The sequence below is a fragment of the Petromyzon marinus genome, chromosome 83 (assembly GCF_048934315.1).
Source record: "Petromyzon marinus isolate PM22_M1 ecotype Great Lakes invasive population chromosome 83, UKy_Petmar_22M1.pri1.0, whole genome shotgun sequence".
In the NCBI taxonomy this organism is placed as follows: domain Eukaryota; kingdom Metazoa; phylum Chordata; class Hyperoartia; order Petromyzontiformes; family Petromyzontidae; genus Petromyzon; species Petromyzon marinus.
Window position 1 is genome coordinate 7,049,558 of NC_133748.1, and position 19,071 is coordinate 7,068,628.

Sequence of the window (19,071 nt, forward strand, 5' to 3'; positions counted from 1 at the left end):
CCTCCCATTGTATCTGTACCAGATGGAAATTCCTCCGGTACAGCTACTGAAGGCTTCACAACCTACGTGGTCGAAATAGATGTTAAATAATGTTGGAGCCAGAGGACACCCCTGTTGCACCCCAAGGTGTACAGGGAATGGCTCTGACTCCCAGCCACGTAGTTTTACCCGGGACTACTCACCATCATGAAGGTCTTTAATAATCGTGAGCAGTGGGTCAGGGACTCCTAAAGCACAAAGAACAACCCAGAGCCCAGGCCTACTGATGGTATCATAGGCCTTGACCAGGTCAATAAAGCAGAGATGTAGGTCTTGTTGGAATTCCCTACACCTCTGCTGTAGCAGACGGACAGAAAATATGGCATCTGTGCAGGACTGCCCTTTCCTGAAACCGCATTGGGGCTCCACAATCCTCTCCTCAGCGTGCCTAGCAAGGCGATGTTGAATAATCCTTGCTAGGACCTTTCCCAGCACACTGAGGAGTGAGATGCCCCTGTAGTTGTTACAGTCTGTGTGGTCCCCCTTCTTAAAGAGGAGGACCACCAGGGCATTCTTCCAATCCTGCGGAACCCGTCCAGTGGCCCAGACTTTTATTATGATGTCATGTAGGGCAGTCTGCGCACAAACGCCACCCTCCCTCAGCATTTCACCTTTCCTGGTCTCAGACTCTGGATCGCCTTCAGTACTTCCTCAACGGATGGCATCTCAGCCAGCTACTCACAGGGGGTGACCTCCTCTCCAATATTTGAGGCACCGCAGCCTCAGCAGGGTCATCCCCACTTTGTCCCATTATGTTTTCCAGGCAGAGGGATTTCCCCTCCCCCAGAACCTCACAGAAATGCTCAGCAAATCTGCAAACCTGTTCCTGGGGGTCGGAGATTGGATCACCGTTCTATCCCCTAATGATGGTAATAGGTATGGCGCTGCAAGTTACTTTTATGATGGAGTTAAATAGGGATTTGTGATCGCGGGCGATTGCGTCAGAATCCATCTCCTCAGCAATCCGCGACCACCACCCATCCCTGTAGTGCCTCACAGCTCTCCGAACCTCCGAGTGAAGGCTGCGGAAAGCCTCGTCATTCTCTGACATGGGATACTGTAGACGATGAGAGTGGGCCTGTTGCTTTTTCTCAACCATTCGGAACACCTCCTCTGTCGGCCAGGGTCTCTGGGGAGGTCTGGACCGCGTACCCAAAGCAGCCATTGCAGCTGCATGCGTCACAGTACTAAACCTCACCCATTTACATTCGACATCAGGAGGAGTGGGGGACGATGCCAACTCCAGCCGCAAGCGATGATGAAATTCTCACTTGCAACTTCCATCAGCTAGCTGAGACCAGGCCACCTTAGGTTGGAATGTGGTCCTGGGTGTACACCCACCACCGGAGTGGAAGAATGGCAGGCGCTTCTTACAGATGATCTGGCCCATGCCTACTAATCACTCCAGACCAGGTGCCAGCATCATGACCAACTGGGGCATTGAAGTCACTCAACAAGATGACTCTATCCCGAGGGGCCACTTTAGCTAGCACCTGTGACAGGAGGTCATAGAAGGCATCTGACTCATTGGCCTTGCCTGCATCCACGGATGTACACACGAATACTATACATATCTAATTGTACGTAACATGTGTAAAGATGCTCCGACGAGACGTTCATGAAGACGAAGTTATGATCTTTATTTTCGTATGTGTGGGAGTTCAAATCTCTTCGATGAGTACCGATCGAGCGTAGCCACCAACTCGTCTTCATCCCAGGCATGTGCCACAACTTTTGGCGATGCTCCCTTTTTATATCTCTCTCCCCATCCTTAATTAGCTACCACCTGTAGTCGCTTGCGACAGGTTCGTTCGTCTCCGGATGTTAGACATCCAGCCACCCGTGTTATTAATTATCTTTCCAAAACCTGTTCTTTATATTTCCAAAATATTTAGTAGCTATGTTTAACGGTTCTCCGTTTAGTACCCAACATCACCCGCTCCCCCTGGTGAAGAAACAGCCGTCCCGGCTATAACATTTCCTGCAATGGTAGGATATGTCCAATTGTTTTTAAGACAACAGTCTTGGCCCAACGCAATAAATGAATAAGCCTGTGTGCCATGGGATGCACAAGAGAGAAAAAACCCCTCTCTCTGTCCACCATGGGATTGCTCACCCTGAGGCACGGTTATTGCAAGCCCCAACCGCCATAAGCCCAGAATTCCAGCTATAAACGCTTGCTATAATAGAGGACGTCCAACAACTGTTTTTAAGATAACAACCTTGGAGCTATGCAATACATTGATTAGTCCCTGGGCCATGGGAATGCACAAGAGAGAAGGAAGACTTCTCTCTGACTGCCACGGGGTATCTCACCCTGAAGAATGAGTACAAAAAGGCTCAAACAGCACAAGGCTACAAGGCCAGGGGTCATGGAATTCAACCCTCCAAAAGTGATGAGATTCAACTCTCAGCATCCTTGGTCAATGCCAAACACAGGCCCTCGAAAAGGGGAAAAGGCACCACGGCTGATTATGGACTGCATTTCGCAAGCCCAACTAAATTAGATTACCCCTGCGCTGAGTGCCAAATTAAGGAAAACACCCATGCACAACCTGCCAACACAACCAGGTGCATTGCCTTCACAAAATTGTTATGCATTTAGTCCACCCGCGTGTGGTTGAAACGGTATGCCTGTCCTGGTGACACAGCTCCCCAGCGCATGCCTGGATGACCCTGAGTCCGCCCGACACTCCCATCCTGCCAGAACTCAAAACCGGCAGAACCTCCTTTATCTCCATTGTGGCCGTGTCTGAGGAGGAGAGGGTGAGAGCATGGTAGCAGCACCTTGCTGGGGCAGATGTCTTAAGGCCCTCTTTACAACACTATTTGGCACGGCAACCCGCAGGCCCAAGAGCACCCCCACTCCACACTAAACCAGAAATCGCCACCCAGCGCAGCGGGCAGCACCTGGAGCACCTCCCCTTCCCTCCACCCATCGACTTCTATCGCAGCCCTGAAGGTCCGCATAGAGGCTGCCTCCACCGGCCGTGAACTCCCCGACTGGCTCCAGCCGGCCTGCTCACCCAGCATGGGCCCACTGCGGCCAACGAGCGCCCACAGTGGTTCAGCTGGTGGCCACGGTGGCTCAGCAAGTGCTTGGGCCAGTTCAGCGAGTGGTGGTGCAGGGAGCAGCCCCCATCCAGGTTGTGCAGCGCCAGCCCACGGTGCCGCCGGGAATGGCCACCACTCAGGTGCTGCAGGAGCGGTGGCTGTGCAGGCCAAGCAGCCTCGCTGAGCGGTGTTGCAGGGAGCAGCGACTGTGCGGGCCGGGCAGCGTCGGCTCAGGCCGAGCAGCGTCGGCCTGCAGCACTGCGAGAAGCAGCGACTGTGCATACGAACTGACGCACACAGTACATATTCTGCATCAAATATTGGCGGAAGCAGCCACTCCTTGCGATTGGTTGGATAATGTGTCATCCGTGGCGAAAGTGTGTAGGGCGATTTAGAGCTCAAAATCAGAATTCATTCGAACGTGTTGTGATGGGTACTATAAGATCCGACCATGTCCATCTAGTGCACGCCGAGCTGCATTGGCTTCCTGTTGCCGAAATGATAAATAAGGTCACACTCATTATACACAAAGTGCTTGCCATAAATTAACAATACCTTTCTGAGCTTGTCAAGAAACCTAATTAATCACTCGAACTCCAGTCATCCTCGAAGAGGCTTTTGGTGAGTGATCGAACAAAGATGGTCACTGCATTGTGTGCTTTCAGATGTGCTTCTGTGGTCATCTGAAACGCCCTTCGTTCAAATATTAGGAAGCCACTGGAGCTATGCACTTTCAAATATAGATTAAAACTAATTTCTTTAGAACTGCTTTTTGTGGTTAGTTGTCCATCAACACGTCTATTAGCACGGTAGGCTACATATGGTGCAAAATAAGTTATACATACATATGTAGTGTTAATACTTACTGAATGACTCCGACGACTAGGAATAAGAAGAGCCACTTTTATTGAGTTGACATCATAAGGAACCCTATTACGGAATTACACAATAAGGGACCCTTGGCTTCTTTGGTGTCTTCCAGCTTGTGTCTTCCTCCGAACGACCCTACTCCTCGTGCTTTCCCCTTATATATCCCTCAGCCCCCTTTCTCAAATGTTCCCTCATCCTATTTCTCTCGGCAAATCCCTGAACTTTCCCTCTAATGGAGCCAAACCGTCGCCTCTGGGTTCTGCTTTGTTTCCTGCCTATTCTCATTAAAAACTTTCCCTACAATCACTTCAAAAGCCTGCCTCCTGACCAATCCCTGTTGAGACCTTGTTGATATCTTCTTTGTTTCTTTCGGTAAAGTCACGTAGAATGAGAATAAAATAATAAATTGATAAAACTAAATAACACAATAATATTCTCACGACGTTTCGGCCACAACACAAGCGGCCTTCCTCAGGTGAAGGGAACGAGACTGTCTGGAGGACAGCGCTGGAGTGAGAAAGCCACGCTGAGATCACGACCTTAAAGCTGTGTGAGAAGAAACAAAGCGCCTTGACAAAGGAATTAGCATATAATTTAGCATTGAAAGGGCTGAGTGATTAGCTTGTGACTGGTCACAGAAAAGGCTATGTTAAAGTTAAAGCATACACATCCGCAAAGGCACCCCTTGACAAAGGAATTAGCATAGAATTTAGCATTGAAATAGCTAAGTTAAAGTATACACATCCGCAGAGGCACTCCTTGACAAAGGAATTAGCATAGAATTTAGCATTGAAATAGCTGAGTGATTAGCTTGTAACTGGTCACAGAAATAGCTATGTTAAAGTCAGAGCATATACATTCACCGAGGCACCTAGTACAAATCAAACAGGAGAATTTAGCATTGAAATAACTAGGCGAATTTAGCATTGAAATAACTGAGTGAATTAGCTTGTGACTGGTCACAGAAAAGGCTATGTTGAAGTTAAGGCCTACACATCTGAGCTATTCACAGTAACTGGGTATACAATACAATATATAATGAATACTATATAGTGATCCAATAAAAAAAATACTAGAATATATAAATTACCTCAATGTTATCAATAAACTCTATATTCTCCAATCAGCTAAGCTACCAACAATAAGTCGTTATATATCACAATGCTATATGGCGAAAAATGGGTGGATTCTTACCCTCAACTTTAGCAACACAGAACGGGACCCGTAGCTATCCGTGTTGCTAAAGTTGAGGGTAAGAATCCACCCATTTTTCGCCATATAGCATTGTGATATATAACGACTTATTGTTGGTAGCTTAGCTGATTGGAGAATATAGAGTTTATTGATAACATTGAGGTAATTTATATTTGAGTATTTTTTTATTGGTTCACTATGTAGTATTCATTATATATTGTATTGTATACCCAGTTACAACTGTGTACCCTTGCCATGATGTGCATGCACTTATCATTTATGTTTTTAGAACGCACTTCTCTGACGAGTTTCTTATTTTTTTTGAAAAAAACTATTTTAAAGTTTTTGTTGTAAAACATTGTAATTGTAATAACGTGCCTTTCCCTAGGCGATGTCTGGAGAGGACGAAGAGGAATGCAGAAGCCAGGCTGACGATGAACTTGCACAAAAGCTCAGAGATGTGGGTCTTGACACAGTTTACTGGAAACAGAAACTGCGTGAGGTTCTGCTGATTTCTAATGCACAGGCCCTGCTTCACCTCGACCAGCAGGACAGCAGAGAACTGGACTCACATTTCCGTAAAGAGTGGGAAAAGCGGGCATTTTATAAAATGCTTGGCATTGTTGCTGCTGATGGTGTTGTCAGTGCTAAAAAGGCAGTGAGCTTGGCTCCACATATACAAATTGATAATCTGTTGCCTTCTGTCGTGTCTGAGAGAATTCACGAGCCTGCCCAAGAAATATGTCCATCTGTTTCAACACATTGTTTGTCAGATACAGAGATTTTACAAAACGCATCAGGAGGTCTTGCACTAGAGGGGGTTTATATGAGTGGAAAGTTAGAGGATGCATTAGAAAAGAGAGGAAAACTCTTGACGATCCCACAAACATTCCGGCTCGTGGGTCTGGTCGGCAAGTCAGAGACAAAACAACACGAGTTTATTTCTTTCAATGATGAATCCATGTTCAGGAAGACCATGGAAGTCATGGGCTTCAGTAGCACTGTCTCCGAGAAAGGATGCGTCTCGTCCTTGAGTAGAAAACCAGCCTTAATGCAAGTCAAATCAATGAATCTTAAGGAAATGCAAAATACTCAGACTGATCATTCCTATCTTTCCAGAACAGAGTTTACGTACCTGCCCCTAGCCTCAGGTAATCTTCATATGGCACAACTCAGGCTGTCTGAAGCAGCCCTGAAGGAGCTACAAATGATTGAGAATACGTTGGAAAATACAAAGGAAGATTTTAAAAGCAACGTGTTTTCCAGCATGAGCTGCAAATTCTTCCACAATTTTGGCTCTCACGCAAACGAGGGTCCTCTCCAATTTGGAGGAATTTTTTGGAGGAAGGCATCAGCTAAAGGTTTCAGTTTACATCAGCAAGATGAAATAAAACTGCTCTTGTCTGAGTTATTCGAACCAAACATTGGTGCCGACTGCGGCAGTAGTACAACGACTGATACAGGTACTGTAATGACAACTGAGCCAGCTCCAAGTGATTCTGGACATTACAGCCCGGTGCTCACCGATGTGATACAGATGACTGTAACCACAACAGGGGGTAATCCTGATGTACATAATCTCCCTCAGTGGGAATCTGCTATTGTTGTCAACAATAGGACATGGTTTCTCATCGACCGAGGAATCAGGTTTATACCAGTATGGGACATCGTCCGGTCCAATCATAAATGCGATTTTAAAGATGTCCTGAAGTTGGCCAGTGATCTTCAAAAAGCTTACACCATTTTAACAAAAAAAGAAGTACATAATTATCCAGAGGATGAATTGGCTGACATAAATGTCAAAGCGCAATCGATAATGGAAGATGCGAAGCAGTGGAAAGAATCTGACAATGACACTCATCTGGAAATGCTGGCGGATCTAAAACAGAAGTTGTATGAATGCACAAAAACTAACAGGAGCTGGATTGACACGTGTCTCTCACACCCAGCCCTTCAGGAATTCTTGACGCGGATTGTATCGGCATACAAGCACTCTTCTTGTGACGAAACCGATTGGATAAAAATAAAAATGCGGTACCTATTGGAACCCAACATCTATGCAGTGGAGAACTTCCCCAAGCGCTCCTCGATAACGCAGTGGGTGTATGGGTCTGATACAGTCAGGGTTCTTGATGCTGAGCTAAATTCCCTTGGCAAGACATTTACAGAAACAAAGAAACAATTAAAAGAAGCAATGGATGCACCGACTTCTTTTGAAACTGCACTGAATGAAGCAAAGGTGAAGGGAACCAATGAAATCACATTTTCCCTCAATTCCCTTTGCCGGTGCTTCCGAGAAATGGAGCGGATGGAGGAGGAGCTCCTGTTCATTTCATGTGCTGCTGCTTCAGGGTTCCGTACAAAGGAGAGATCGTTCGATCGCCTCCTCGACTATGAAGACGTTAACTGCCTTCAGCACCAAGTGGACGTGGCACACAGCGAGTACTCAGCTCTCAAATCTCAAAGTGCTCTCAAGGCTCAGGCGTACGTCCTCTTGAACGGTTTGACTACAGGAGTACAGTCTAATTCACGGACCCCCCTGGAAATAGAGGAACATCTGACGTTCATGAAATCCTATTTGGATGCAAACATCTGCACCGAAGTATCAAACGTGGTGCTGGTCTATGATGGAGGCCCCATTGACTGGAACCGACTCGAGGAAACTTTGAAATCTCTTGTTGCTGGGACACTGACTATCACATTGGCTCCTTCGCAGACATCGAAGGTTGAGAGTGAAACAGAGGGGATGAAAACGTTTATGAATCTGTGTAAAATACTGGGGCTTCAAGAATACTACCCGAAAAAAATGCACACAAAGCATATGTGTGTTGTTAAGTCAGAAATACTTAAAGAAGCCCCAATCACAGAAGAAGAACTTGTTCTTCATTATTTGCAGAAACTGATGATGTTTGACTCCGAAGCACGGTATGTTAGTGTTCTGGGTGAAAATGAAAACAATGAAACCATGCAGAATGAAAACTCTAATTATGAAAAGTTTTTTAACCATGATGGTATTGTGAGTAGTCAAGATTGGTCTACGACAGAAACTCGAAGCCATGTTCACCCAATGGATTTGCAAATGGCAATTTTTCATTGTGGAGACAATTTTGTGAGGCAGTACATTTACACCAAACTCTCGTTTTGCCAGTTTGCACTGCCGCTTTTAGTTCCAAATCCTTGTAGCTCAGAAATAGAATTCCCTCTATGGGCATTCCGACAGATTAAAAAGAGCTGGAAATCCCGTGCTGCATCTACTGAGATACAGCAAACCAACCTCTGTGCGATTGTTAACGCTGACACTCCTCTAGTGTCATTCATTAGGTTTGGTGAATCACCCGCATCGAAATCTCAGATGCTGAACTCTCTGCTTGGAAAGCAAAAGAATGAAGTTTTCTTTCATAGACACTGCAGAGGCAGCAGCAAGAATGGTCTCCTAATGGAAGGAGTCACAGAGATCGCCTGGTACTGTCCAGGTGGGAGGGATGATGACGTCTTTAATGACTGCATAGCGTTCACAAATCTCCATGGAGATGCGAGAGAGCACAAAAAGCAGGTGCAGTTTCTCCTCGAGATATCCACTGTCAACGTGATATTAATGTCAGATTATGATAACAATGATGAAGCTAAAAGCATTTTGGTAGATTGTCTAAATTCTCCAAAGCCTTTACTTTGCCTTTGGGCTGACAAAGAACGAATCTTGGGTGGACATTATAAAACAAAGGTAAAAATTGGTGTCAAGAATAGAAATGAGGCTGAACTAATGGATGAATTGAAGTCAACCCTCAAATATATGTTGGCCAATTCAAAACAAACGGTTACAATTAATGATTGCTCAGCCATCGCTAGACAGTGCGGCTTCAGTGTTGATGAAGATGATGAACAATGTAAAAAAGGCAAGTCTATGGCAGGCGTCTTATTGAGTCTTCTGAAGGACAAGCCATTGTCTTCCATGAAGGAGACTTTTCTGCCTCTTCAAGGTAAATTGTGGCACGAGTGGTGCAAGAAAGACAAAGAATTCGCTCGCTTGAGAGTAGAGGGGGACCAAAGCGTTGAAGAGTACAGGGACAACATTGCAATTGAAAAACAATCAATACGGGAAGCCCAGCTTCACAAAGCATCTCCTCTCAATAAATTAATGAGATCGTTCATTGAGAATATGGGGCATCATGCAGACTCAGTAAAACAATACTCACTGCATTGGCTACAAATCTATTTAGATAACCTGTCTGCAGGTAGCATATCACAACTTCATCAGGAGTATCACCAGGCTCCGAAAGGAATACTTGAGTCCAGGAGAACAGTTATTGGCAGTAGGTTACTGTCTATACAACAAGCAGAGCTGGAACGAATATCAGAAAAACATGAGGCATCCTCTTTTGGAATCCATCACCTTTTCAGGGAAGTTGGGCAGATCTATGAAGCGTCACAGACACCGCGCACAGCTGACAAGCCCTCGGCTGCTTTGCCAGGCATCGCAGCAGATTTGATGCTCTCTGGGATCCCTCTTGAACTCATGGACGGTGATGCCTCACATGTCCCCCTCACTTGGATTTGCTCAGTTTTGGACGAAGTTATTGAAAAAATTGGGAACAAAAAACTATTTGTCCTCTCCATACTGGGCATACAGAGCAGTGGCAAGTCCACGCTGCTGAATGCAATGTTCGGTCTCCAGTTCCCTGTGGGTGCTGGGAGATGCACCCGAGGGGTCCACATGCAGTTGTTGAAGGTGGACGAAGAGTTCAGCAAAGAGCTGGGATATGACTTTGTGTTGATAGTCGACACAGAAGGGCTCTGTGCCCCAGAGCTATCAAATGCGACACCCACTCTTGACAATGAACTGGCTACATTTGTGATCGGCCTTGCAAACATGACCGTGATCAATACTTTTGGAGATAATCCCTCTGAGATGCACAACATTATACAGATCGCAGTGCAGGCATTTCTGAAAATGAAGCAGGTGAAATTGTCACCAAGCTGTGTGTTTGTCCATCAAAATGTCGGGGATGTGACTTTAAAAGAAAATGTCATGGATGGAAGGAGACTCTTCCAGGATATGTTAGACGAGATGACTCGCACGGCTGCAGAACAGGAGCAGTACAAAGCTGTTTCATTTGACGAGGTGATTGGGTTCGACGTGCACTCTCAGATCCATTTCTTTTCTCATTTTTGGGAAGACGATCCTCCAATGGCTCCGTCAAATCAAAGCTACTTCCAACATGTTAAAAAACTTAAAGATAGCATCATCAAGACAAAAAGTCACGTTTTAAAAATATCAGAATTGAAAAATCGTATCCGAGATTTGTGGAATGCATTGCTTTCAGAAGACTTTGTGTTTAGCTTCAATAACTCCCACGAGAGTGCAGCTTACAGCAAACTTGAAGACATGTATGGGAAATGTACTTGGAGCCTTAGGAGTCATCTTATTAAAGAAGAGAATAAGATGTATAATATTATTAATAACAGGACAGACGTATTGTCTAGTTTGACTAGGTCAAACATTGAGCAAACCCTTTCTCCAAAATACAACGAGATCAGAAAAGACATTGAAACATATTTTAATCGACTACATGCTGCTGAATTGTTGAGTCAATGGAAAACTAACTTCATCGTGAAATTTGAAACAATTAAGGACGAGCTTGTGACTGATAGTTACAAAAAAATTACTGTTTTGAGGAATCAAAAGAGTGTATGGAACTGTCTGGATGAATATAGATCCAGCTTTGAGGATCAGCTTTTAAAAAAGAGCAAGGATTTGGCTTCGAAACTGAAAACCTCTGGAGTGAAAGATGACCAATTGGAAAAAAAGTTTGAGACAATGTGGGAAGAATGGAAAAATGAAGTGAAAAAAAGCGTTACCCCACCTGGAAAAATAGCTTTTAGAATGCAAGCAGAAAATACGCTTTATGCACATTTTAAAAGTGAAGACAAATTATCCACAAAATTGATAAAAATGTCTGAAAATAAATAATTTTTGTTTTGTCATGGAGAACATATTGTGGTTAAACGAAAAGGCGTCTGGAATCAGGTTAATCCATTTTTCTCTTCCACTATTTTACAGGAAACTGCCATCGTCCAAAAAATTACAGAGGATGCACGCTATGTAGCCGGCGAGGTTATTAAATCTCTTGAGAAACGAAAGCTTGGTTACAATCAAACCGATCTGCATAACGTAATAAAATCTATGCTGGCAGCTGTAGATTCAAGTTCCAAACAACATGCAAGACTAAAGGTCACAAATATGTATATGCTAGATTTAGCAATACACATATTGGCAAATGCTGAAGTGAGGTTTCAGAAAATAGATGATGATTTTCAGAGGGCAAACGATCCTCTAATATATTTCAGCAGCAAGAAAGAAGAGTACTTCAACAGCTTTAAGATTCGATGTAACGGAGATGCAAACATTACTATATTTGCTGAAATTTTGTCTAGAAAACTTAAAACAGCCATGCACCAGGCAGTCTGTGACAAAGCCAGCCTTGAAATTGTAGACAAAATGAAGTCCGATTGTCCGGCATTTAATGGGAATCGATCAAATTTAGAAAACTACATTTTGATACATTTAGCAGAGAAGGAACAATTCGTGGAATTTAAGGAATACATTCAGAAACCAAAACAATATTTTGAAAAATACATTACAGAAGGTGTTGAGGAATATTGCTCAGCAAAAGAAAATATTAAAATTCGAGAAATATTTGAGTCCTGTCTTGAGTTTTACACGGGAAAAGTTTCCACTGCAATTACGAATTCAATCACAGCCGTCCAGTCAAACAAAGGCGATGGATCATCGTGGCTGGATGAATTTTGTAAACAGCTTGGTGACAACATCCATTTCCCAAGGCACAGTTTGATTAGAGCTGACTACAAAGACATACATGACATTCCCTGCTTTAGATATGAACTAGCCACAAAATTGGAAACCATGGTGGCAGAGTTGAAAAAAGAATATTCTACAGCATCCATAAGGGATATAGAAGACGTAAGGAACAAACCTCAAGACATGCTACGTGAACAGATGAGTGGGTGCTGGGTGCAGTGCCCATTCTGTAAAGCCATCTGCACAAACACAATACCCGGTCATGACGAAAACCACCGCATTCCGATTCATCGGCCAGAGGCAGTGACAGGGGGGAAATGGTGTAAAACAGATACTTTTTCCATTGATATTTGTACAAGTTTAGTTGCAAGTGACTGGTGGTTAATGCTTTCAGAAGACAATGAAATACCATATAAGGATTATCGTACAGCAGGGCCAAAATATGCAAGTTGGAACATCACGCCGGACTTAACCGTTCAACCATATTGGAAATGGTTTGTCTGCAGATTTAAGTCAGACCTAGAGAGGCTTTACAAACTACAATTTACAGGCCGTGGCACCATTCCAGAGGGCTGGACAAAAATTACAAAGGATGAGGCGATTGCAGACTTATGGAAGAAATAGTTTCAACACAATTATCAAGTTACTAAATGGGAACAATTGCTCAATGCGACGTCAGTTTGTCATTCGCCTTCTTCGTGCTATAAATGCATTTTATTTACAGTAGCCCATTAGATCTTGATCATTAAACAAACGTATCCTTTATTTTATATTTCACTATCATTTGGGAATGGTGTAGCTTTGTGTGTTCTCTGATTGATATCGTAATTAACATTGGCGCAAGACTCAATTACAACGTTATCATTGGTTGACATCATTTGGCCAATGCTATGTCATAGATATTTTCAGTTAGTGGGCCGGGATGACGTTGATGAATACTGAGTTTAGTCAACAGCGGAATGGGACTTAAAATCTCGGGCTGCTTCGTGCTTGTAAAGAAAACCACTTCTCCCAACTTGGAAGAAAGTGCTTGGTAATTTCACTGAGTAGCTCGGACTTCTGGTGTTTCATAGTCATTTGGAATTGGCATAAACGGCATCCTTTGCTTGAGGAAATAACGTAAATTACTTAGTTGGTTGAATATGTTATGTGACCGGATTGCCCACTGCTGATCAAAATACAGCCACGTATGTCATACATCGTTTTCTTTGGTTCTTTCGGTAAAGTCACGTAGAATGAGAATAAAATAATAAATTGATCAAATGAAATAACACAATAATATTCTCACGACGTTTCGGCCACAACACAAGCGGCCTTCATCAGGTGAAGGGACGAGACTGTCTGGTAGGACAGCGCTTTTCACTCCAGCGCTGTCCTACCAGACAGTCTCGTCCCTTCACCTGATGAAGGCCGCTTGTGTTGTGGCCGAAACGTCATGAGAATATTATTGTGTTATTTTATTTTATCAATTTATTATTTTATTCTCATTCTACGTGACTTTACCGAAAGAACCAAAGAAGATGAATCATTGCAGTCACGAAAGCTTTAAATCGAAATTCATACATCGTTGTTGATTATAATTTAAGCGCCATCCAGGCTCAACCTGCTCATTGTCTGAAATATGTTCAACCTATATATGCGTAGTTTTAAAAGATGTGAAGTTTAAACACACGAACCTGCACTGTGAAAATAACTTTCTTGTAGTGCATTACGTATTTTAGCAATTCTGAAAACATGATATTGTAAACATTTGTGATGTGTAACTTGTTCGTGTCAAAATCTTAAGGTTCACATTGCTACTTGTCTCGTTCATAAGCACCAAATGCTTTTTCCATGTGAAGCAGTCAGTGCGTATCCATGCATACCATGTCACATTATTGATCCTTTTTGTTTAGTCAGATGATACAATTATCTTTGTGTGCTTTACCTAGCAGAGTGGAATTGGCGAGTAAATACTCACTCCTTCCGTTCTCCTCATGATGCACATGTACCATTGTGTTGGACAGCATCTTGAGATGTGATTGCCTTTAGACGCAGTCTTAATACAAACTGCCTTGTATTAAACATGATTATATATTTTAAAAGGACTTGTGTTACCAGTCAAGCACCCGACCCATCTTCTTTCTTATCCAGTTTGCATAAAATTAGTACTACTTTGTCACATTTAGTTACAAGCTTCCGCCATTGGAATGTAGAGTTTACGCTGCTGGCTTAAGGCTGTAAAATAGATATGAGGCAATGATTGGATATAATTATTACCCTGCTCTCGTTAGAATGAGAAGATGTTGCCACTCCGATTGAAAACAATCTAAATAAGTTTCCCTGAACATGGCCCTGTTACTGTGCGAGATTGTGATTGCTATCGGTAAATCTGAAAAACCGTGTCTTGCATTGCAATCGTGAAACATTACATCACGGCAACCCGATTCGTTTTTGTCAGTGCTGGACCTCAAAGGACAATAACTTGAGGTTTGTCCTGCGGTGATTACACACATTACGTAAGCGTGGTGAATTGGAATTTTGTATAATCACTCGACTGTCTTGACTAGTTTGCTTGAATTGTAATGCTTTTTAATGATTTAACGTAGTGTTCAGACGTATGATTTAATTTGAATTAATGATAACACGCTTCTGGTATGTATTCATCATGTTGCTAATGATTTAATTAATCTTGGAATACAGTGGTGTATTTCGTCTCTGGGGTTTTGTAGGTCTATGTAACTTGGGTAATTGTGATTCTGGAGTTGTCTGTTCAATCACACGGTACCTTGACATATATCTTATATGAATAAACTTGAGTACTATGACAATAAAAATGTATGTCTCATATGTGCGAGAGTGTGTGTATGTGGAGGAGAGCGGTAGCGCAGTGGTTTGTACAGTGCTACTCGAGTGATACCCTAACTTACCCTGGCCCTCCTGTAGGGTGGTATTCATTCATAACTTAGTACCTGGTGTGGAGTGAAAACATCAGCGTCAACGAAACCAAGGTGGCCAAGGCATAGTTCTGGTCACAGCACCCATCACGAGTTGTGACAGTCTCAGTAAGCCCTCGCTAAGAGCATTGCAAAACAGGGGACAGTGATCAGTCGGTGGAGAGTAAGAATAGTAGGGGAGTGGTAGTGTAGCGGTGAGCACGCTGTGCTATAAACCCAGCAACCTGAGTTCGATTCCTGTTCATGGCCAACACAGCGACTGTTATATGAATCAGTCCTGGGCCCCCCCTTTCGGTCGACAAAGCCTCAAATGGGTACATGGTATGATGTGTAAACAACGTCACTGGGAGACCGGACGTGGTGCTGGCTACCCACCCCCTTGTGTGTGGGGAAGCGAAGTTCTGGAACTCTACGAGATTTGCCCACTGAGTTGCATGCAGGCGCGGTTCGTCCACTAGGGGGCGTTGGGGCGCCAGCCTCCCAAGCAGCTGGAGATGAGATTTTTTTTTCAAAAAGTATTTTTTTTAATACATTGTTTTGTAGTGTTAAAAACAATTAAAATATAATGGGTCTTCACCGTGAATTGCCTCATGAAGATACAATTTTAAGTTTTTTTAAAATTAGAAACCGCCACAACACAGTCTGACGTGTGCCTTTGGGAGGTCTCGGGCAGCCGTGAAGGTGTCAAGAGTGAGAGATCTTCCTTCATTCATTGCGATGAGCTTCGCATTTTTGCCACGCCGTTTGAGACCCATTCAGGGCGGTGAAAAAGGCGCCCACGTCTGTAATGACGACGTCACAATGCGAGGTTGCACTGCAAATAGAGCAGCAGCTCACGGCCTCCACGCTTTAGGAGGAAACAGCAGCAGTGGCAGCAGGTGCAGTTAACGAAGAATTAGCAACGAACATTGCGGAGTCTTTCCTAAATATTCAATTTGAAAGGGTTTGTTGAGTCGTGTCAGCTGATCTTTACCGTATGTTCCCCGCATATAACCCGCGGGGTATACCACTTTTTACAAACAAAACAAGACCCTGCGGGGTATATGGAGGTGCGGACTATCCCCAAAATATTTTACACGTCTTCTTTGGTTTTTTCGGTAAAGTCACGTAGAATGAGAATAAAATAATACAATAAAATAAGACAATAAAATTATCACGACGTTTCGGCCACAACACAAATAGCCTTCTTCAGGTGAAAGAACAAAACTGTCGCGACGACAGAGCTTGAATGAACGCTCGTTTAGAGGTGTCAATTTAAACTGAGCATTAAACAATTTTATTCGGGGCCTGTAGCAGAATTGGTGTGAACTCGCAATAACGAATCACTTACAAGGCGACCAGCCCTGCTAAAAGAACGGGACCTTGTCAACAAGATCGAAACCTGAGCCAGCTACCTAGTTCAGAAATTGGCACTCATCTTGACAATGCCCATTTCAGTCAAGCAATGGAGCTCATTTCACGGCATGTCTTAAGTGTTGATTCATCTGTCCAGGATTCGGCAAAAAGATTGCCCACTTTGCATCCAGACAACCAGAGAATACAGACAACTCATCATTAAAATAACAAATACACGCATATAAGAACGCACGAATTAAAAAAAATGTTTTGAAGAAACACCGTCCGGAAAATATATTCTTTGTGGCCTGATAGCAGAGTACATGCCCTGGTGAGAGAGTCAATAACGATTCTGCCACTAGCACAGGTGTTGGTTCCCTTGTAATATCGATCGCCATTAATCACCTCACGTGCGGACGCATCAATTAGTGTCACCATTGGGATCAACAATCAGTCGACATTCGATATCAGCGGCAGATCCATGTTAAGACAAAAGCATTGGCTATTTATGCAAGTTTAAGATACGTCCAAGTGTGCAGATTTCTCAAGCGAGTGAGATTCAGTAAGATGTAGTAGTAGCAGGGATACAGGAAGCGAAGAATGGTGTAGGATCTGCCTGGGTGGAGGAAATCGTTCAACGGAACCTTGAATTGACTCAAGGTCAAAGAGATCAACATTTTCAGTAAGGGCCAGTATGATTTGGGCTGCACGGATTTAATGCAGCACTGCATTGAAATGGGGAATGCTCAACACGTGAGACAGAATTCATATAGTGGGACTGTCATAAAAGAGCAGATCTTTAAAGCAACCGACGAGATGTTGAGAGCAGAAATAATTCCTCCATCGACCAGCCTTTGGGGAGCACCAGTGGTACTGGTCAAACAGCAAGATGGGTCCATGGGATTTTGCGTTTTCCTTGCGGCGTATTGATGATTTATTAGATGCATTTGCGGGAGCAAAATATATTACAACCTAAGATCTGTCATCAGACAGATGTTAGGTTGCTCTCTCGCCCACTTCAGCATTTTTTTCTTGCTATGGATGTCCCACATTATGACGGACGCTTATGGTGCGCCCGAAACGTCGTGATTTATTTTATTTTATTTCTAACTACGTGATGACTTTACCGAAAGAACCAAAGAGTATGGACTCCTGCAGTTACGAAAGCTTCAAATCAAGATTGAATCTGTCATCAGAGTTTTGGCAGCTTCCCCTTGACGAGGAATCCAAGTTAAAGACGGCTCCCCAACTAGCATATCGGGATTTCTCGCTACCGTTCATCCTCGATACAGATTCTAGTGATGTCCGTATAGGTGCTGTCTTGGCACAAATACAATGGAAAGCAGAAGTAGTAATTGCGTATGGGAGTCACGTGCTTTCCGTCGCTGAACAGCACAGCGCTATTGCGTCACTTGTAGAGAACTGCTGGCAATAGTAAAATTTGTCACATTGTTTCAGAATGGATCAACATTCGGGACAGAGGGTGAAGTGGATTGAAAAAGTCCAGGAGTTTCCTTGTGATGTCACACACAGGAAGGGTACCCGACATTGTGATGCTAAGTGGCACGGTGTTAACCTAATTATAGATTTGAAGCTTTCGTGACTGCAAGGATTCATACTGTTTTTTTTTCGGCAAAGTCACGTAGGTAAAAAAAAATCAATAAAATAAAATAAATTAAAACTAAATTAAATCACGACGTTGCGGAGGCAACACAAGCTTCCTGTCTTCAGGTGGAAATCGTCACAGCAAAATAGCTGTAACCCCATGCAGCATAACAAAAGGCGGCTTAACTTAGCCCCACCCCCCCAACCCCCACGGCCTTTCCTGGCTCCCCCCCCCTTAACCTGTATATAATCTCGGGTCTCTTAGAGCTCTCTTCACTTGATACAGCAATTTTGTGACGGTTTCCACCTGAAGACGGAAGCTTGCGTTGCCTCCTAAACGTCGTGATTTTATGTAGTTGTTTTAATTTATTTTATTTTATTGATTTTTTTACCTACGTGACTTTACCGAAAAAATCAAAGAGTAGGTGTAAACCTACCCTGTCTGACTCGCCGGGACAGGCGACGCCGATAAATGCAGCAACACTGGAAAATTACGTATTGCCCATAGATCATGATATCGGGCTGATAAGGACCGAATGAATCCGATTGCAACAAAAATATATAACTCACTGCAGTGCTTCGCTGCGCAAGCAGCTGATTCTGCTCAAAATGATCAAGCGGGAGCGCCATTTATCAAATGGTGAGGGCTCTGGATGAGATGGGATGCTAGGATGCAGCGTCGTTGCCTCGTGGTACCAACCCCCTTGCGGCAACAGTTACTATTAGAAGTGCACGCTTAACAACTTATGCACTTTGGCCACCAATCTCGATATTTTTGGCCAGGAATGTCAAAGGATGTGCGCGAGTGGGTAAATCGTTGTCAGGAGTGTACAAAAATAAACCTTCCCAAACCATACAGCCTCCCCTGCAGTCAATCGCAGTGTCAAGGATAAACGAGCTGGTGGCGTTGGATATCCTGGGGCCATTTCCCAAAACAGCAACAGAAAATAAATATTTGCTCATTTGGCCGGATTATTGCACTCGTTGGCCCGTCGCATGGTAGCAGCATGCTGCAGCTGCAGATGGAAGCTGGCGTGCAAACATCCTGTGAGGGTGTATGGCGAGCGAGCTCATGGATGGCTGGTAGTGTTCTGACTCGAGAGCCGTGAGCGCACTCCAGCTGTGGACCAAGCCTGGCGCTCTGCACATCTTTGTGGGACTGGAGGTATTTTTCGGGCAGAAAGAAGACGGAAGATGGAGCATTAACTGTAGACTCACTCA

At 43.8% G+C, this 19,071-nt stretch overlaps 2 protein-coding genes across 2 annotated transcripts; both read left to right on the forward strand.

Moving 5' to 3' along the window:
• The first annotated feature begins 5,500 nt into the window (after positions 1-5,500).
• LOC116937838 (interferon-induced very large GTPase 1-like) lies at positions 5,501-11,125 on the forward strand. The gene has a single exon (XM_032944955.2). The coding sequence runs from the start codon at positions 5,549-5,551 to the stop codon at positions 11,123-11,125; it is 5,577 nt and encodes a 1,858-aa protein (XP_032800846.1). The 5' UTR covers positions 5,501-5,548.
• Positions 11,126-11,338: 213 nt separating this feature from the next.
• On the forward strand, positions 11,339-13,139 carry LOC116937839 (interferon-induced very large GTPase 1-like). Its single transcript, XM_032944956.2, has one exon. The coding sequence runs from the start codon at positions 11,339-11,341 to the stop codon at positions 12,596-12,598; it is 1,260 nt and encodes a 419-aa protein (XP_032800847.1). The 3' UTR covers positions 12,599-13,139.
• The last annotated feature ends 5,932 nt before the right edge of the window (positions 13,140-19,071 follow it).

Bases quoted from the DNA above. Each gene is read 5' to 3' on its own strand.
- LOC116937838 (XM_032944955.2), top strand. From the start codon at position 5,549: ATGTCTGGAGAGGACGAAGAGGAATGCAGAAGCCAGGCTGACGATGAA.
- LOC116937839 (XM_032944956.2), top strand. From the start codon at position 11,339: ATGCTGGCAGCTGTAGATTCAAGTTCCAAACAACATGCAAGACTAAAG.